Source organism: Callithrix jacchus, chromosome 12 (assembly GCF_049354715.1).
Source record: "Callithrix jacchus isolate 240 chromosome 12, calJac240_pri, whole genome shotgun sequence".
Lineage (NCBI taxonomy): Eukaryota > Metazoa > Chordata > Mammalia > Primates > Cebidae > Callithrix > Callithrix jacchus.
The window spans coordinates 105,756,727-105,777,996 of NC_133513.1; the positions used below are offsets into that span (position 1 = coordinate 105,756,727).

At 48.4% G+C, this 21,270-nt stretch overlaps 1 protein-coding gene across 8 annotated transcripts in view; it reads left to right on the plus strand.

Annotated features, from left to right (window-relative positions):
- Positions 1–21,270, plus strand: part of VTI1A (vesicle transport through interaction with t-SNAREs 1A) — a 419,756-nt gene that overhangs the window by 370,489 nt on the left and 27,997 nt on the right. For 4 of the 8 annotated variants that reach the window (XM_009010288.4, XM_003734520.6, XM_009010290.4 and 1 more), the window contains one exon: positions 1,800–14,486. The exons of 1 other annotated variant lie outside the window; for it this stretch is intronic. Coding sequence is in view for 5 of the 7 variants with exons in the window: in XM_003734520.6 (XP_003734568.1) it covers positions 1,800–1,893 (94 nt within the window). In the remaining 2 variants the exon portion in view is untranslated. Of the gene's footprint in view, positions 1–1,799; positions 14,487–21,270 lie in introns of those variants that run through there. 3 more of the 8 variants (XM_078346498.1, XM_078346499.1, XM_078346501.1) reach the window with 1 other exon arrangement.

Genomic DNA, 21,270 nt, shown 5'->3' on the forward strand with positions numbered 1-21,270 from the left:
CTAATGCGGGGGACTGTGGTAAATAGAGATTTTGACAGTGACTTGGGCAAATGGGATGTGTACGGACTGTTCTGTAGGCTTCTGTCCCTTCCAGAGAAAAGGGGGAAAAATCAATTTGGATTTTAAACAGAGCCACCAAGTACCACCAATCAGTGTTCATAATTAGCCTCACTATATAAGCCATGAAGTCCTGTTTTTATTTATTTATTTGGGGGACAGAGAATCTTCCTGCCTCTTGAGTAAATATGGCCTGTTAAGTTTGAATTAGCTGTCATCACAGAAGAATTAATGTCGGAGTGCAGACTTTCTAGTGGGGAAGGGAAGAAATAAACGAGACAGATCTTAGCTGAGGCTTGCGTGATAAATGAGGACCAAGCGGACCATTCATCTCCGGCGAGGAAAGTGGACACAGGCACTAAGGCAGTTTTGCGGAAGACGTGTCAGCAAATGTGATCATTTTGTAACCTGTCAGGAGGAGAAGGAGCTCGTCCTTTCAGGGGGCCACAAGGGAGCGGGTTGTTCTGATATGACAGTTTCCATTCAACTGTTTAGGTTTGGAGAAGAAGGGGATGGGTGAGGAGGAATCTGACTAAAACTACAACCTGATGTCATCCTTCCAGGAAATTAACTCATCTAGGAACTAGAAAAGGCTGCAGATACCCTGCAAAGATTTTGTGTGTGTGTGAAGATACAAAGTAGGGGTGCAGGGTCTCTGTTCTGTGGGGGCCCTGGCTTTATCCCTCCAGCTTCTCTTCCGTGGAAGACCCATGTCCAGCGTTCGGTGACTGGAGTAAACCAGCAGGCGTTTTCTGCTTGGTATTTGGAGGAGGGTTGGATGGGATTTGCCGCTGGACAGATAGCCGGTTAGACTGCCAGCAGGCCTATGTCTCTATTTCTGTGAGGCTCTGGGAGAGCAAGCGTGGGCACGGCTGTTTGACCTAGGTTCCCTTTGAAACTCTCAACAAAGCATTCTGATGTTCGACCTCTTTTCTCCGAATGAGGTAACAAATTATGAAACAAGCTCATCAGAAGCTCTCTGCAGGCATCTGGGAGCATGTGTCTCCACTCTGGTCCTCCTTCTGAGTTGCTGGTTCCCCATCAGCATGCAGCCGAGCCAGAACCCAGAATCCCTGGAAGTGAGGGCCCACCAACAGACACCTTGAGTACTTCGTGTATTTCTCATTTCCATCTTTTTTTGCTATGGAGCAAATGTAACGTTTCCTCCTGGCGTCACGGAGCGCGAGCCACAGTGACAGGTGACGGTTTCACAGCCTAAGCTGCATGCTTGACACTTGCTTCTTAAAACTATCCTTTTCTTCCTTAGTCTCTCTTTTACTTTTCCCCAGGTATTTTTGTGCAGGTAAGTACCTTACTGACATGTGTTTCCTTGGAGTCTTTTACTTTAACAGGAAACACTGCACAAAAATGAGGCTTGTCTCACCTTTTAAATTAAAAAGAGAAGCTCACAAGGGGCCCTTGATCACTTAAAGAGGCTACATGGTACTCGGAGTCTAGAAAGCCATTTGATTCGCCTTAGCTTTGCAGTAAGCATTTCTCGGAGGGCAGCGTGACAATCGTGTGGAGTCTTTCGTTTCCTTCGTGGATCGTTTGTAGAACCAGAAAGCTGCGTGATCTCTCTTTCACACACACACACACACACACACACACACACACACACCCCGGCTCCCCACCCCGACCTGGGAAGCTGCTGTTTGATTAGCCAACCTGGCCTCGGACGGCGTTTGCAGGAAGGCCCTCCACTTATCTGTGTGTGTTTTTTCTCCTTTGCTGTCTCCTAGAATCATCCAGAACCGCATCCTGCTCGTCATCCTAGGGATCATCGTGGTCATCACCATCCTGATGGCGATCACTTTTTCTGTCAGAAGACACTGATGTATCTGCTCTCCCTTGATAAACAGCAACAACGCCTTGTTCTGAGTAATTAAGACAAAATGGTCACATGAATCATTCTCTTGCGCTGACAGGCCCCGGGTGACCCTCTCTCTCCCTCACCGCCGTTGGGCTGAAGTGCAAAGAGTGTAAAAATATTTTCTATTCCTGTTTGCATGTGGTTTCCTTTTCGAGGTTTGTCTTCACCCAGATTCGTTTTTTAGAGGGGAAGGTGAATGTTTATTTGCCTTTTGGTAATGTCATCAACTAGCCAAAATAGCCCAGATGACACTCCTGGCCCTTTGGACGTGTCAAGGGCCATGGTTTGGGAGAGGGCATGGTTTGATGAGTCAGTCACGGGAGCTTCTGTTTGTCACACGCCTCTTGTCGCTGAAAAGCTCTTCTGTGATGTCCGAGGATAAAAATGCAGCGAAAAGAAAAAAGGGGAAAAAAAGAGGGGGGATGGAGTCAGTGACCCAGTCCAGAGAGGCAGCCCTGTTCCCCCCCAGGCTTCATGAATATGGTCCTCAACCTGCCTGAGTCCTTTCATTGTCGGTATTTAATGTCAGCTGTACAAGAAATTGACTTAGCACTTTGCCTGTTTTTCTATTGCATAAGTTTGTTTTTTTTTTTTAACCCAAGAATATTTTTGCTGAGCCTGCCCAGTATTCACTGTTCACAACTTTGATTATGGGCTAAAAGAAATATCTCTTTGCCTTCCCCAAGTCCCATAATCCCTAGAATCTGCTGGCAAAGTGAGCCCTGGCACGGGATTTAATTGTGACCCCGTCTTCCCTGACCTGTGTAAGCATCTCTGTATCCTTTCGGTTCTAATATCTGCAGTGCCAAAAGCAGTCCTCATACATGCAAAAGGTCTGACAAGGTTCTCTCCACATCCATTCCAGTATGTAAAGAGACCATGAATATTTCAGTAAGAGCAAGAACATGACTCCATCAGTGTGAAATTTCAAATGTGATTATAAATATGGGAGAGTCCTACAGGAAGATCCACCAGAGATAAACTTTATGGAAAACGTTCACTAACCTCCTTTAAAAAAATAGAGGATGGCAGATTCTTAGAAAAGGAACGGCTTGGGTTTTTTTTTTTTTTTTTTAACTAACAAATGTTAGCAAGGCTTTCCTGAATTCACTATGTATTCAAACTTCTAATACGCTTTGTGATTTTTCTTTTCATTTCTTTCTGTCTGAGGTAACCAGGAATTCCGTTCAAAATGAGCTCATTTGTGATCAGGCTTAAAAGTTGCCCAAGCTGAGGTCATTTCCCCCCTAGTCACAAAACAAAATGTGTTTTTCTGGAGACTTCATAGGCACTTACCGGTCCGTACTGTTTTTTGAATGTAATTAGAAGCTTTGGATCCTTGAAAAGCAAACCTGTTCTCTTCATCAAAAATGCTAACCACCTGTGCCCATGGAGCAAGATCACCTGGATGTAGTGCTTTATATTTTTCCCAACCCAGAAGAAAACCATTATGGTTTAGAGAGGAAATGCAGAATGGCAGAATCCACCGGAGAAATTGTACTTATCGAAACAGGCCAAGGCCTGTATGTGTTCAGATAAATCATTTAGTATTGTGTAAATAAAGCTGCAGCCTTTTTCTTCGGAGGGATGGTGTGGGATTTTGGCCGGGGGAAGCAGGACCGAGAAGGAGCAGGAAGCTATGCTAATTTTCCTGTCGGCTTAAGGGATCCGTCTCAGCCAGAATCTTGTATTCTGATAACAGAATGCTGTACATGCTAACCACATCTAAGAGCCATTAAAAAGCAAGGAAACAAACAAACAACCCTTCTCTCATTCCGACACACAAATAGTCGTTGAGCATTATACCAGCCCCTCTGGTGGCTTCCTTCGAAGCTGTTGATCTTAGCTAAAGTATATAACCAGTTTCCAAGCTGAACTTCACACCGCCATCCTGTCTATGAGGCAGCAGACTCTTCCCAAGGCCACCTAGCAAGCAAGGTTGATCGGATCATCTAAACCTACCGGCTCCTAAATATTTCACGGAATCCTGGCGTTCGTGTTGAAGTAGACGAAATGAGGACGGAGGAGTGCGTCGCTCACCTCTCAACAGCTCTTTTCGGTCAAGTTCTACATCTCTATCAGCTCATGCCTATGATTTCGCCCCAATTCAACCTTAGGAGTGGGAAGAATATGAACAGATAACCCTTGGCCTAACAGCTCCATCAAACCTCCTTCAGAGCAACCACCTAGGCCAGGCTGGTGAGCGCTTTGTGAGGAACCTGGTCAGAAGGTTCCCTCAGCTTCTTCCTGGTGCTCCTGGATGCTGCAGAAAAGACTTAGGGGAGCCCCAGCAGAGGCCACTTGCTTTCCCTCCTTCCCTGCCCCACCAGGAAAGGAAGAACATCCACAAACTTGGAGCAGATAGTGAAGCTGATCTGTGAGAGGTTCTAGGCACTTAGGGTGTAGACTTCCATTGATAAGGGAATCTCTCTCAAGTTGGAAGCCCTTGTTTAAAATGATGTTTAATGGAGTGGGGAGTGGGGGAGGAAGATGAAGACGAAGACCTGGAGGAGGAAGAAGAGAAGGAAGCCCTTGCCATATAAAATTCATGCAGACTAAACAGTTTCCCTGACAGAATAAAGTGGATGCTACCCCACTCCAGAATCAAAAGCAATTTAATTAAAGTCTCTTAAGTTGTAAAGAGTTTTAAATGTTCCATGTTGAAGGCGAATGCCTACAAATGCAGTGGGCTTGACGTCAGCTGCCGGGCCTGGGCTGGGAGGCCATTTGCTATTCTGTTTAAGGCAGGCTGGATTGTCTTATTTTGGAACCAGCTTGGTGGGGGGTTTGCTTTGCTACTGCTTCTGAGCCCTGAGCTTCAAAGGCTGAAATTAATGGTGAACAAAATTGTGCGGCTCTGGCCATCCCATGCGGGGCAAGCCCATTGAGGGTTATCATTAAGTAAAGAAATAAAGAGGGGGAAAAAAGCCTGCCTGTTCCAAAAACCTCATCAGATAATGACCTCAGTGATTGGGTTTTCATTACCAAACAGCATCCAGAGATTATCAACCCGTAGAAGAAGGGAGGGAGAAAAAAAAAGAAAGAAAGGAAAAGCAACTGTCTTTCTCTCCCTCTCTTTCTCCTTTTTTTTTTTCTTTTGCACATCTTTTCTTTAAAACTGTCAGATCATTTCAGTATTTCAAATCCGAGGAAAACAGCCTGCCTGCTGCTGTATTTGAAGTTGTAATGGTGTCAAAAAGTCACGACTGACTGACAGCCGTCAGTCCCAGAGGGGCTCATTAAATCATAAAAACTTGACAAGGAAATAATTGCGCATTGCCAGCAACTTGGCGCCTGTTTAGACGTTTTTATTTTCTTTCATTATTAGTCCCCACCATTACGTTCATTAACAAATTGCATTAAACAACTGTTAAGGGCTAATGATTTGTTTATCGCTTTTTTTTATTATTATTATTTAAACATTAGCTGTGTCATGTGGTACCCCAGCAGCCTCTTGCCATCATCTGACTGAATATTTTTCCACTCCGAGCTCTGGGTACTGTTGGAATATGAAATAGATTATTCATTACTCTCCTCTTTGCCACTGATTTGGTTTCATGTAGCGTCTTCCACAGAGAAAGATGAAAACTTGTCAAAAATAGGTTATATCTTATTCGAAGGGGCAACAATAGCAGCAGGTACAGGCACACTTTAATATTTAATTAAGGTTGATGTTAACCCCTTTAAATGACTTTAGCTGTAAGTTATATTCAAATGCAGCAGAGAAAAATAATTGTTCTTAATTTGCAACCTGTTCAGCAGGCATTCTTCATGGAGCGAGCTGGAAATTTAGAGCAGAATTTTTAAATAATGAAATTTCCCATCATAAATATTTATAGCAGTTTGTCTACGTAGTGTAGAATTAACTAGAAGTGACGATTTCCTCATCCCTTTGGTTTGAACTGCTAGCCTAGTGGGGCACGCCATGCTTGGGAGTGAAGGTGGCTTTCCTGGGAGAAACGTGTGTGTGGAGGGGAAGTTCAGAGCCAAGTTCTGTCGGTTGGTTGTGGTCAGCGCTGGTTTCAAAGGAACCACTGTGAGTCCCTGGTCTTCAGGCCACTTGCCTTCCCCTTTGGCTGAGTGTGTGGTTGCAGGGCTGTGGGCAGGTGGGGGAGCCAGTAGAGACTTCTTAAAGGAAGATGTGTGTCCGGTCGGGTGGTTCGGGAGGGTGCGGTGGGGGATGCCTTGGGCATCTCCGTGCAGTCAACTGGAGCTCATTACAAACAGAGCTTCCCTAATACACAACAGGGAGACACTTTGTTGGGATGGGCCTTCTGTCCTTTTTCCTTTCTGTGACTTGCTGTTGGTGAATGGCTCGGCTTTTCCACGGGCCATGAACTTGAAGGGCCAGGGAGGACAGAGCCCCATCATCCTCATCCTAAGGCGGAAGTTGGTGGCCTTCTCCATGCTGTGGCTGGTATCTGTGTCTGCTCACCCTGTTTGTTTGATGAGTTTATATAACCGTGGAAGCCGCCCTCAGAAACCTGGTTCATTGACACTTCAGGGAGGGGCTGTTGGGTCAATATCAGGGAATGTGGAGTTCCTTTCTCCCATCCCCAGAGGGACCCGGCCCCTTACACAGCTCCACCAGGGGTGTGAGGGGAAGAGATGATGCATGTTCCTTGCTCAGTGTAGCATCTCCCAGCATCACCCAGCCAAAGACAGATGGTTCTGCAGGAGCCATGGCGTGGGAGGCACCTGCTTGGCAGGCATGAGCCAGGTGAGACCTGGCCTCAAGCCTCTTTGGTTACTGTGGGTGTAGGAACAGCAGACATACCAGGCTTTAGAGAGTCTCAAACCTCCATTTCAATGCAGGATAAATTAGCCACATGACAATCTGTGCCACTTGGGATGGCCTTCACACCTCAACAGAAGAGGTACCCAGAGCCATTTTTCCGGAAGGAAGGAAGGAAGGCTGACTCTGTGATGAGCCATCCCCAGTCCAACACCCTGAGACTAGCTCAAACTCGACCTCACCCTGTGCTGTAACTCTCTAACTCTAAACTAGCCCCCAGAGATATTCTGGTGGTTTCACTTTGCCTGCGACCCATCAGACTCAGACCAGTGGCACCTGCCAGAGGCTGGCCACATAATGTCAGCAGTCAGGTGGCTCTCAGAACAGATGCCAGCTTTAGTTAAACGGGGCAGGTGACTGCATGGACAGCTCAGAAAAGTTCTTGAAGCCAAAAGTATTGCCCCCAGGATGGGTGATATGATGATAAGCGCAGCCAGGCCCAGGCTGCAACTGGAGTTGGCAGTGATTGGAGCCAAGACTTCCTGAAAGGGGTGACTGAGCCAGGGTTAGTGTCCTGTTGTGGAGGAGGGCAGACACAGGGAATGCCAAGAGAGGTCCCATCTCTGCTGAGATTCCAGCTCAGTAACAAGGAGCTGGCTTACCAGAGGCAAGCAGGGCAAAAGCAAGAAGGCAGGACAGGGCAGATGTGTTGGGGGTTGGGCAGCAGAGGCTGGACAGGTGAGGGATGGAGGTGTTTCCCAGCACCAGGGGATACCAAGGGCAAGGAGGCCCCCCTTCCTACCCCCTGAGCCCATCACTGCCCTTCTTCAGGAGGAGCTAAAGAGGGGGAAAGACAGGGTGCATGTCTCCTGGGCCTCCTGCCCCATCACACACCGCTGTGCCTTGGGGAAAGCACTTCCTCATCCCGAATCGCTCATTACTCATGCTACATAAAGAACTCAGGCAACACAGAGCGGGGAGTCGCCAAGAAGCAGAGCTCTGGACTGTGATTCCGTGAACTCGCGCACCCCCTCCTTCCCTTCATCCAAACAAGGCCCTTTGGCGTGAATAATAGCTCAGCGGCTCCGAAGCCGTATTGATCGGCTGCACACGCGGCTCCACTGAGAGCTGCCAGGGCTTTTCCTGGGGGCAGGACCAGCACCATTCAGCGCAGCCGCCTCTCCCCCTACCACTTCCCCGACCTCCCCCAGGTGTGTTCAGGAGGGGACAATACCTGGGGGAGCCCAGGTCCTCTCCAACTCAGTGCCACTTGGTTGCCACAACTTTTCTGTTTTTAACTTATTTTGCCAGGAAAAGCATCTAAGTTAGAGAGAAATGTTTTTTCATGATGAGGCCCCACAGAGTTGAGAACGAACACATCCTCCCACTCCAGCTCCTCTCCAGAAGGTTCTGCCAAAGACCCAGGCCACAGAGGCATCCTGGGCTGACAGCTGTGGGGACCCTGTTATACCCCCAGCGTTGACAAGCACTTTGGCATCCTGTACCACATTTCCCCATTGTCTTATGCCATCAGAAAAGAGGAGCTGAGAACATGGCCAGGACTCACCACCTCGTTGGGGAATGAGGACTGTTGCAAAATTCAACAGAGGTGCGTCAGCCACAGGCTGGGAGACCAGCAGAGACCAAAGCCTGCCAGCCCTATGCCCTGAGCCTCTGAGCAGACTATCCCTTTCTGTGTTTGCAACTCTCCCAGACACAGGAAGTGGTCAAGGCCTTGACCCTTTGAGGGATGCCAGGCCCCTGCACGGTGACCCCTGTGTGCTGGTAGATGCCTGAAATAACACCCCTAAAGGTGGACTCCTTTGGTTTCTGCCCTGGGTCACTGGGAAGAGGCAGATTCATTTTTTTCTAGACAGCTTCAATCCCACCAGCCACAGATCCCCCTGGGTGAGTTGTCTGACCCCTTCCTGGGGGCAGACTTGGGGTTTGAGGGAGGACACACTCAGTCTGTGAGGGAGGCTGAGGTGTCTTTGGGAGAAAGGTTAGAAGGAAAGGGGGTCTTGGCTCCCTGGGACCCGCTCCCTGGAGGTTTCCCCGTAGCAGCTGCCTTCAGCCTTGCCCTAAAGCCCACTCCCTGGCCGGGCCCCCGTTCTGCTAAGGACTGTGTTCTGGCCCAGTGCTGCACGCAGGCAATCATGGGGGCGTGAGAGTGGACTCTGACAAGGAGCAGTAATGGGCTGAGAGTCCCCTGGCAGGTTCCACAGTCGTGCCCTGGCTGAGGAGGATCGAGAAAGAGCAGGGAGGCCAGGTCGGAGTTTGGACAGTTAACGCTGGGGGCAAGCAAACTGTTTCACTCCTCTGGCCCTGCTGAGGCTGAAAGAAGTCCAAGTCCTCTGTGGTGCACAATTTGGCATTCGGGAAGGACCCAAAGTGGATTCTTCCTGCCCGGAGCAGACCTTCCCACAGTGCCACATCCAGGGGTCTTGGCACAGAGGGGACACTGTGGCCATCAGAGACTCTCCACTGAATTTCCATCTTCTCTCATTCACCCACACCCACCCCTCCAGAGCTCTCCACTGCATTTCTAAAGAAAGGGAGAAATTCGACTGAGTAAACTAGAGGGCTTCAACAAGCTCATTATTGTCCCCGACAAGACTTCTAAATAATCCAGCCTTTCCCTGTTTGAAGCATGAGAGGTGTAAGCAGATTTATTCATTCATTCAATCAATATTTATTGAGCATCTACTATGTTCCAGGCCCCGAAGACACATGGTGAAGAAGATAGATAAGAAAATAAGTAAGATAGTCTCACAGCACTGGAAGTCAGAAACTAGTTTCATTTCCCGAATCCTGACTCACTCCAATCTCGGGCAAGGTCACTCTCAGGGTCTCAAAATCACATTGTGACACCCATGCCTCTGCCACTTCCTAAGATGAATGCCCTGTCACTGTGAATTACTGAGCAAAGTCCTCTTCAAGTGGGCAGTGCCGTGTGTTTATTTCTCCTTGTGATCCCCATGGCTGCTTTAGCAAAGGAGCCCCGCTGAGTCTGAGAAGGGCTGACGCTTCCTGCAGCTGGGCAGGTCCCCATCAGCACTGGTCCCACTTCCAGGACAGGCCCAGGAGAGGCCAGGGATAGGAATGGGAACCATTTAGATCGGGGCTGACTTGGAGGATTTTTTCTCCTGCTTATTAAATGATAAAGGTTTGACTTGGCAGGCAATCAGGAGCCCAAAATATCATAAAAGGGAAAAAAGTTGCCGAGTGGCTAAGAGGTGCACCACGGGAGTGTCACTGGGCCCGCCGGCGAGGTGAATTGCTAAGCAGAGAGCAGCGATCAGGGAGGAAATGGAGCAGCAGACATTTTCAAAGGCTTCTCTCCCCTTCTTCTCTCTCTGTCCCCCATGCAGAAAGGGGAAAATAGAAGTCAAATCCAGATTGGAGCGCGTGGCTGATTTGGGCCTCCTCCCGCACCATCCTCCCCCAGACGGCAGAGAAACTTTGATGTCTGGGTGCCTGGCATTTGGGGATGGAGGAGCCTGGGCATCCCAGCAAATGTAGCCGCATGTTCCGCCTCTGGACGGCCTCTCTGAACTCCTTTGTGAGGGGAGATGAAGCCCACAGCACTGGAAAGAGCAGGGTTTTGCAATGAGGAAGTATGGATTGGCATTCCTTGAGCTCAGTGCTGGCCACCTGGGTGATGAGGTGGACCAACCAGGAGCTCAGATTTATAAAACCCTTGAGCTGTGCAGACCCTAGGGGGCCACTCTGGCCTACCTGCTGATTTTCAGATGGGGAAATGGGGGCTCTGAGAGCAGATGAGATTTACTGAAGGTCACCCAGCAAATTAGTAACAGATCCAGGAGTAGATTCCACACCTTCAGCCTCTGGTGAAACACCTTTGCCCTGCACCAGGAGGTGGAACTTCAAACAGCACCAGAAGTTGGAACTTTTCTGTCAAATCCTCTCTGCCTCATCCCCCGAGCCCAGCAACTCCAGGCTGGGTCTTTTGCCCACTCAGGCTCAGAAGGGCTGTGGCGCAGGCTCAGAAGGGCTGTGGTGCAGCCACAGAGCTAGGTGCCTTCTCAGTAGTGTTGGCCTTCACATTCGTGGTGCTAAAGTTCTCCAATTACTTTTTTATTAAACCAACATGTACAGAAAAACTCAGTCTTCAGCTGGGCACAGTGGCTCATGCCTGTAATACCAGCACCTTGGGAGGCCGAGGGGGGCGGATCTCTGGCTGTCAGGAGTTCGAGACCAGCCTGGCCAACATGATGAAACCCCGACTCTACTAAAATACAAAAATTACCCAGGCATGGCGGTGCATGCCTGTAATCCCAGTTCGTCAAGAGGCTGAGGCAGGAGAATCACTTGAACCAGGGAGGCCGAAGTTGCAGTGAGCCGAGATTGCGCCACTGCACTCCAGCCTGGGTGACAAAACGAGACTCTGTCACAAAAACAAAAACTCAGTTTTATCCCTGTTAGCTATGGCAGTTGTTTCCCTGGATGTCAGATCTTTGCTCTTGAGGAATTGGGGATGCCCTGGGTTCCTCCTTAGCTGAGCTCTTGATGTTACCCAGGGGAAGCATTTCTGTGCTCAGTTCCTTGCAGTGTCTTCTCACCTACCTAGCAGAAGTCACCAGCCACCCCTCCTCCAAAGGAATCTTGTGAAAAACAAGGAAGAGTTAGAGACCCCATCATGACACTGAGCCCATGAGGCACTCCCAGAAACCCCTCGGCTACTGATGCTAAGGGATGTGACTTTGAACTGGAGAGGAACCATGACAGCACTCCTGGGTCCAGGTGGCTGTGGCTGGAGTGTGGTCACAGCCTGGCAGGGAAACCAGTGGGGCTCTTGTCTTTTCCTGAAGTCTGGCACCTTCCGTGCCAAGTTGGGCCTCAGGTCTCGGGGCTCTAGGCCCTGCTGTGTGGCCTTGTACGCTAGTCACACCCTACTCCAGGCCTCCGTTTCCTCATCCACAAAATGGGAAAGTTGGGCTAGAAAATCTCTCAGGAAGGTAGGTCTCTGCTAGCTCCCAGCCTTCCATGGCAGTGCACAGGGAAGCTTCCCAACAAAGTAAGAGCCAAAGACTAAGATGGCAGCCTGTGGTGTGTAGAACCTTCTGGAAGACCAGGAGACTTGTGAGCTGAGCTTCTAAGTGGTCCAGGATGCAGGGCCGGTGTCACAGGTGTGTGACCAGTGCAGCTACACAGGGCTTCGTGCTTAAGGGCCGCACGCTGGGGAAAAAAGGCTCTGCAGTCACTGTCATCAAATTCTTAATAATTTCATCTTTGTTACTGCGTCTTGTAAGTGAAGTCCAACGGGACAGTGGACTGTGAACTGGGGATGTGAAGCCTCCTGTCTCCCTGTGTCCGGGAGGTACTTGCTCCTCTGCCCCCACACCTCCAGTTCCACTCAGCTTCTACCTCCCTGCCTCCCACCCTGCAACCACTGCCAAACTGCACCCAACCTGGGCACAGGCACATGCTGTCCCACAGCATCTAAGAGTGGGGCATGCTGGCAGCAGTCCCCATCCTGGCCCGGCAGCCCGGGGCACATTCAGTGTGGGACTCTGTGGGGGTGAGCCTCTAGCCTGCCCACATCCAGTACCTAGTGAGTCCTGGTAGAAAATTTGTAGTGCCCCTGGGGGCTGCCCGTCTGCCATGGGTTGGGGCAGGGGCCTGTGGGAGGATCCTGGCTCAACCTCCTGCCTGAGGCCTGGGGCACAACATGTGGGCGCAGCAGCTGACAGGAAGGGAACCAGAAGATGGGTTCAAGTGTTTATGTGTTCCCCAAGTCACCAGGGTACCTGTGAGAGTCTACACTCCCCTGGGAGAACCCTCAGGTCTAGGGTGCACCCCGTGGGGTCATCTCTTTGCTTGAGAAGACTCCCTCTTCCTTCCTTCAACCTTCCAGAACCCAGCTTGTCTCTTCTGGCCAGCTCAAGGTATCCTCCCGAGTGAACCATGAAATACAGGGTTCACCTTGGGTCATTCCACATGTATGTTCAATATGCAGATATTTGCATTTGAAACTGGCATTGCACAATGTAAAGAGGAATGGTAAAAGTCATGCTAATAATTTAAAATTTTGACTTTACTTAGAATGACGTTAACTAGCAAATGAAAAAACACCATGACAAGTTGAAAGCAAGACTGGGGAAGGAAGCAAATGGCTTGTTTTCTCACTATTGGAACAAGGGGCCCCACATTTCCATATTGTTGTGGGTCCTGACAATTATGCAGCCAGTCCTGCCTGGTGAGTCACCTGCCCTCTTGGGCATCCAGTTCCCTATCAGTAAACTAGATCATTAACACCGCGCCTGCCGCTCCTGCTCACGGGCACGTTAGGAACCTGTACTTGGGTAAAATCCAAGACAGAGATTTAGAAACCAGTGTGTGGTGCCAGCTCTCAGCCTTGGAGCCACAAGCCCATTTTTCTTAAAATGGGATCTGGACTGGCATCCAAAGAGATTTCGATCCCCTTGTGTAGTTTTAACCACCATGGTCAAGGCAGTCTCCCTCCCAGATATTACTCTCCCCAGGTGCTCTGCCCTAGAAATGAAGCCCCAGCCTAAAGGCAGCCCCATCAGTACAGAACAGGGGTCTAAGCACCCAGAGAGATTTAATTTGGAATCCAAGCAAACTGTGAAATGGAAGGACCAGTTGGCCAGAGAGCTGAGGTCTTACAGTGTGCAGAGACCAGTCCTCAATACCTGCATCCGTCCATTTGAGTTTCAGGTGAGGGCTAGGATTCGGGAGCTCAGTACGAAGGTGCCAGCACCAAGGAGGGTGGGTGCCAACTAGATTTGGGTCTAAAGACATCATCCTCTTGAGAAAGGTAAAAATCCTGATTCCACTTATATTTCCAGGAAGAAGGTATCCCCATGTCAGAGCTGTTCTCTAAGCCACCCTCATGGAGGTTTCACCTGCAGCCTTCAATCTACTTGGTCTGATGTTTGAGGATGCAGCCACCCAAGGGTTAAATGGGTCCAAAGTGGCATCCTATCACATTCTGCAAAAATTAATACTGCTTTAAGGTAACACCTATGAAATGAATGAACAAGTCAGTGTGGATCACCTTGCCTCAAACAGAGTCTAAATATAAGATTTCATACTCAGTAGTGTCATTTCAGGATCAGGAAAAATTAGGTGACTCCCATTTGGTTTCTACGGCTTTTCTCCAATAGCATGTTAAAGTTTTGGCTTTTTATCTTATTTCACTTATTTCATTTTGAGTGATGTCTTCTGGCTCCAGCTCAGCTTCCTAGAGATAATTTATTAGGCCTGAGAGCTGCTCCAGAGTGGGATTAGAACCCGTGTAGTACATAGTCACATTAAACTGAGATCGGCTAATTAATCGCTCTTCGCTGTGTAACTGAGTGATCGCGCTCCTTCCCTGAAGAATTGCAATTTCATGGTTCCTAATGATGCTGCGATTACATTATGTGGATCACTTAGGCTGTGGGTGTCAGGAGCGGTCCTTGGAGCCTGTATCAGCAAGGATGGGGAGAAGTCGCTCCTAAAACTGAGGAGATGGAGGAAACAGAATGTCTGTTACTAATTTTCGTTAACGTGCTGCTATTCCCTACATCTCATGCAGCCATTAGCTTCAAGTTCCATTTTCCCCCAGCTCTGTGTGGCACCTTCGCCAGAACCCTCACATTTTTTTCCAATATTCACAAAGTTACTGTTTGTAAAAATCTATTTATTTGCTGTATTCCACCAAGTAATTTATTTTCAGTAGACTTCTTGGAAATGTGGCTCTATATATCATTAGTACAAGTGATACGTTTTGATTGTTGTTTCCTGGAGTAATTTGTATTATTTGATGAGTTAAATAAAATGCCTAATTCCAAAGTCGGCTATTCCCATCTTTTGCATTTGAATTGTTTCTCTTACTTCCATTTTCTTTCTAATTGAAGGTTAGTTGGAAATCATCGGTTCAGTGCTCTGCTACAGTTTCTGTACTGTGAATACAGACGCTGTCACTTTTTTAATGGTGAAACGTGGAAGGATCGTATTCAAGGTTGTTTTTGAATGCAGGTTTTTTTTTCTTTAATTTCCCAGAAATATAGCATTACAGAGCAATCACAGGCGTGGATCTGAGGCCTACATAGCCTCAGTTTCCTCGATTGTAAAGCAGAGAAAATAGCACTCTACCCAGGACTGATATGAAGATTCAATTAGGTAGCCTGCGGAAAACACCTCCAGGCAGGTGACAAACCATCACACTCATCGTGATTAAATGTGTTGCTCGGTAACATGGCAGACAAATATTGCTTGGAGGGGTTGTTGGTGTTTTGGATTTTTTTGTGTATGTACAGATTCCTCATGATTATCGGCTTCAAATACCTGAAGAATGCCTTAATTCCATACCATAGCTCCAGTGGCACAGTCAGTCAGCGCATGGTATGTGGAAGGATGCCTTAATGATAGAAAGATACTTCCTTCTTTATCATTTACCAAATTCATTTTTAAAATGTTTTAAAATTATATGTTAACAATAAATAGAGCTGGTCATGGTGTCTCATGCCTGTAATCCCAGCACTTTGGAAGGCTGAGGTGGAAGGAATGTTTAGCCCAGGAGTTCAAGACCAGCCTGGGCAACACAGTGAAACCCCTGTCTCTCTCACACACACACACACACACACACACACACACACACACACACACACACACAAAATGTTAGATATGGCACCAGGATCAAGAAAGCAACATCTGAACCACAAAACTGAGTGTCCGCCTTCCCCAGAGCTCAAGGGCACTAAGGGACAGCCAGCAGTTCCCTGGCAGTTAACTGCTGTAGGAACTCAATCACAGAGAGACCTGGTAAGGTAAGGCAGGCAGTCTTGGTCAGTTGGGCTGGTTTGAGCCTACCTAATGTCCAGCATACAGCATCCTGAAGGAAATTTGAGAACACATTTGAAACACTGATTTTTAAAAATCTATTGATAGGCCAGGCACAGTGGCTCACACCTGTAATCCCAGCAATTTGGGTGGCCAGGGCACATGGATTGCTTGAGGTCAGGAGTTTGAGACCAGCCTGGCCAACATGGCAAAACCCCATCTCTACTAAAAATACAAACAAATTAGCAGATCATTGTGGTGCACACCTGTAGTCCTGTGTACTCAGGAGGCTGAGGCAGGAGAGCTGTTTGAACCTGGGAGGCGGAGGTGGCAATGAGCCAAGATTGTGCCACTGCACTCCAGCCTGGGCAACAAACAAGACTCCATTTCAAAAATAAAAAATCTATTGATTGAGAAAATGGAGACTATGAGAAATTTTAAGTGCTGTGATGAGATGCTTTCAAATGAAGTCCTAACAACATCTGTAATCCCAGCAATTTGGAAAGCCAAGGCAGGTGGATTGGCCTTTGGAAATTTGACAAGTGAGACATACTGAATGTAGTTATTTATTCAGTCTACACACAATGCTTGACTCCACATGGACCCCTGGACCCCTGGATAACTGAGTGGTTCTTGAATAATCCACAGCTGATGGGCAATTAAAAGGGAAGCAGAGAATAAATAACTCACCTGTGGTCTCCCAGGAACACTGGTAGGATCCTAGTCCATTCTCCTCCACCCCGGACCAAGCTGCCACCTGTCACCTGCCATCGCCTCCAAGCTATTCCCACTTCTACTAGGTACATTGTCCAAGCTCACAACAGCCAGGGTGAGGATTTGAAAATGTAAATCAGATCATAGGACCCTCTGGTTCAAAAGCCTCTGACTTGGCCAGGCACGGTGGCTCACGCCTATAATCCCAGCACTTTGGGAGGCCGAGGCGGGTGGATCACGAGGTCAAGAGATCGAGACCATCCTGGTCAACAAGTGAAACCCCGTCTATACTAAAAATACAAAAATTAGCTGGGCATGGTGGTGCGCACCTGTAGTCCCAGCTACTTGGAAGGCTGAGGTGGGAGAATTGCTTTAACCCAGGAGGCAGAGCTTGCGGTGAGCCAAGATCGTGCCATTGCACTCCAGTCTGGGTAACAATAGTGAAACTCCGTCTCAAAAAAAAAAAAGCCTCTGACTTGGCATAGCCTTTCGAATCAGAATTCCTTCCCATGGCCCATCCAGCTCTGCATGACCTGACGCCTGACCCTGGCCAGGCATTTATCTTTCCCTGCCTCTTGTCTCCACTCCACTTCCCTCACTCCCTTCTCCCTCCAACACTCCAAGCCCTTTCTCACCTCAGAGCCTCTGCCTGGAATGCTCTCCTCCCCTTCCCTCTTCTCCTTGGCAAACTTGCTCCCCGCTCAAGTTACATACACCATCAACAGACACCATAACCAAAGCCTTCCCTGAACCTTCCTCCAATCCCAAGAAGGTCCACCTGATTCTTCCTCAACCTACCTTTTTCCTTATCATAACAGATACTCAAGTATTTATTGCTGTGTTTATTCTCTCATGTCCATCATCCACGTTATGTGGATCACTTAGGCTGTGGGTGGCAGGAGCAGTACTCAGAGCCCGACTCAGGGCCTGGGAGAAGTCACTCCTAAAACTGATGAGATGGAGAAAGCAGTTAGAATGTCTGTTACTAATTTTCATTAACGTGCTGCTGTTTCCTATATTTCATTCAGGCATTAGCTCCAAGTTCCACATTTTCCCCCAGCTCCGCGTGGCACCTTCCCCAGAACCCTCAAGGAAATTTAAAGACACATTTCAAACATTGATTTTTAAAAATCTATTGATTGGCCACGCATGGTGGCTCATGCCTGTAATCCCAGCAATTTGGGAGGCCAGGGCAGGTGGATTGCTTGAGGTCAGGAGTTCGAGACCAACCTGGCCAACATGGTAAAACCCCATCTTCACTAAAAATACAAAAAATTAGCAGAGCATGGTGCAGACATATACAATGATATGTGTATATATTTTTTTCTTGTAGACAGGATCCCCAAACTGGAGTATGGTAGCACGATCATGGCTTACAGCAGCCTCAACCTACCAGGCTTAGGTGATCCTCCTACCTCAACCTTCCGAGAAGCTGGGACCACAGGCACGTGCCATCGTGACTGGCTAATTTTTGTATTTTTTTGTAGAGACTTTTTTTTTCTAATATGCACTTCCCAGCTAGTCTGCATGCTCTGTGAAGGCTGCTACAAGACCTGTTTTATTTTCCATTGTTTGGTTTCAAAAGAGAGTGGCATACAGTGGGTCCTCACTAGATGATTGTTGAATGGATGAATGAATGAATGAATGGGAGACAGCTTCTATTATTTCAGACAGGCTACCCAGCCAAAACTTCACCACCAGGAAGTTATCATTTATCCCCATCCAAAAGCCTGAGCACTGTGAATGGTATGGGAGAGAAGACACGTGGGATCCACCTTCCTCCTGGACAAGAGGTGGGGCTGGGAATAGGCACTGGGCTGCCCGCCACACCTGTGCTAATATTCCTGGCACATCAGGGGCTTCTCAAGTGTTTGCAGGCAGAGTGCTGCCTTGGATGAAATGGTATTTACCAGGCACATCCTTTCATTGTCTAATTCAGTCACCAAGATTCTCCCCCATTTTAAGAGGCAGCCAAGCAGCTTCACAAGGCCAGCCTTGTTTGGATGCATAGCACAATGAATTTGTACCCACTGAGCCTCCAGCGCTGATATTTCAAAATCTACAGTACACTAAACGTAAAACTTTTGTTCAAATTTCAAGGATTTTGATAGCCCAAGTGAATAGACACTGCCTATTGATTTTTCCCTTACAATGACTCTTGGATAACCTATTTTCTCATTTATTTTTAAAGACAGCTCATGAGATTTCATAGCAATTCTGCCCAACCTCCTAATATCAAAATCCCTCCTTGACCCTGAAAATTGTAATTCTGCTATAGATCACAGCTGCTGAATATTACCTTTTACTAAGCTGGTTAAATAAAATATGTCCAAATCACTAGATCCCACAAGCCGTGGCCTGCAAGTCTAATGATCCAGAGGCTGAGGCTTCCACCACTACACACTCAACAGCCCCGCGCTCTTGCCAGCTGACACCAGAGTGTGGGAATCGAGAATATCGGCTTCTGTTTGGAATTTAAGGAGGAGGAGAGAAAAAGGATAGCTCGGCTGGTCTTCAATGATTTTCTTGTAAAACTTTTACAAGGGAGACTTAGGCTGTTTGATGTGTTCTAGACAATCAAATGCCCGCCGAGTCTGCGGCAGAGAGTGGCTGGGTTTTCTCCCTAGTGGAGGAGGGGGCGTATTTGATGTAGGGCAAGTTCAAAACCCCCAAAGCCTTGCACGCTGGTAGGTCAGATTACACTCACGAGCTGGGGGAAAATATAACATGTAAAATGTGAAAAATGCCTCTGACCCTGAAAGTCTCATTGTGCCCAGGCCAGGGCTCTTGGTGGACTCTTAGTTTGGCTGGAGAGGGCCTGGGTATCATTTATCCCACAGGGCTTCTACCCTGCCTGTTGGGCCTCTGTGTGTTCCTGCTCTCACCTGCACTTCATCCATTTTAGCCAAAGGGGCCCCACACTCTCCCTGCCCACCAAGCTGCCCAGCAGCACATCCACATCAGACTTACTTTTTCTCTTTCTCAGAGGAATGAAGGGCGGCACTGACCCAAGTCGGTTCCAGGGTAGTTGTGAATATTTCAAAGCTGAGGCTTAGATCAAAAGTCACAACCTCTGGCTTTCAGACTGTCCTCTTCCCTTACCTGGGTGGCCCCCGCATCCAATATGGAAATGTTTCCTGGAGAATCTCACTCATTACAGGTGAACAGAGCCTGAAATGACATTCACTCAGTGGAAATGTGGCCTCTCAGCAGCGGCCACGGGAGCCCACTTGAAATGCAGGAGGCTCTTTTGTGGGCCGGTGGAGCTCTGTAACTCAGCTCCCTCCCTGCCCTGGCCTTGCAGTAATTCTGCTAGACCTGGTGCCTCCCCTTGCAGGGCAGGCAGTGAGGCTTTGGCAGGTGATGGGTCCATGGATGCGGGGGTCTGCTGATATCAGCACCAGGTGAATCTAAGTGAGCAGGAAACTGTCCATGCAAAACAAATTAACCAATAGCAGAGTCCTCCCCAGCCCTGGTCAAAACCTGTCAGTAGATCAGAAGAGTTCACATGTTACAGTGCTTTAAGCACATCTTATGCCTGGGAGGACTGGCATGCGGGAAGAGGTCCTCTCCTTCCCCTCCCCCTGCCCCTGACAGACATTGCTAATCAATCCTGGCTCTTTTGTCTTCAGAATCATCTTCCTCTCAGTCTCCCCTGCAGCCTCTACTCATGAGGAAGAGTGGAGTTAGGGGATGCAATCTATCTAACCCTTAGCCTCCCATGTCCCACATCCCACACCATCTGCACACCTCTTCCTCTACCTGGAGATCCTTGTGCCCCTCTCCGATAGCCTGCCTACTCTTTCAAGGTCCCACCCAATCCCTGTTTTCCCGACCATCATTCTCCTCCCCACCTCACTGGCCACTAAGGAACCAAGCAGAGGAGTGAATCAGAGAAAAGGTGTGTGAAGATTCCTAAGTTCTGGCCCTGGTTTTGCCTCTGAATCAGCTTGATAATTGGACATATCCCTTTCCTTCTTTAATATCCTACTTCCCCATCTGTAGATTAATGATAAAGACTCTGTGATCTCTAAGGTGGATCTCGACTCTTCCATGTTATGATGCAAATTCCTTTGCAGCTCTCCAGCTCCCTGAGCCATTTAATATGGCCCTTAATCATTTCTTTCTCCACCCATATGAGCTCTTAGAGGGCAGGAATGATGTCTGAGGCTGACGCTGTATTTCTCCTTGGGGCATCAAAGTGCTGGGAGGCAGGGTACTCGGGGCCTACTGGTGCCTTGTTCAGTCCCTGCGACATTGATCTTCAGCTCCCAAGGAGGGAGTGTCCTTAGAAAAATGCAGTAACTTCAAATTAAGCGTTGTTCAAAAGGACTGACTCCATCTTCTATCCCTCCAAGGGGCTTCTGAGCTACTTCGGAGCTCAGGATTGTGAGCCAGTGAGAGGTAAGAGAGGTGGCGGAGACTCAGGGCCACGAGTCAGACTGCTGCTCACTCTCTGGTTGGGTGAGCCTAAGCAAGTTATCAACCTCCCTGAACCTAGTTGCCTCCCCTGAAAGTTTGTCATGGTAACATTACCAAGTTAGAGCAGTGGTGTGAGGATCGAATGAGACAATCCATGTGACACACACATCTCAGAACCTGGACAGCAGTGAGTGCTCAGTGAATGGAAGCCCATCACGGCCCTCGCCAAGACAGCCAGCCTCCGCCAGGCCACACCCCCATCCTGTCTCTGGTCTGTTCGTGAGACATTACCCACGGGAGCTTGTTCTCTTAGGTCAAGTGAGCTGATGCCTGCTCTGTGCCAGCGACTTGTCTAAGAATAGGGATGGGAATAAGCAATTCTTGGCTAGAAGGATGAATTGAGAACATCAAGAGCACAAACCAGATGAGGCCAAACAAGGAGGTTCCAGTTCTGACAGTCACATGGGATGCTTCCCAAAGAGACACCATCCCTAACCCCTGGGCAGCTTGTGATTGGTTCCGTGCACGGAACCCTCTTGTGGTGCAGCAGACCCCCTACCCATTGGACAGGGCCACCTGCCCCTAGGGAGAATGCAAGCCACCAGGCAATCAATTTCAGCTCTTGTTACTGCCTCTCCATTCTCTTCCATCGCTCCCT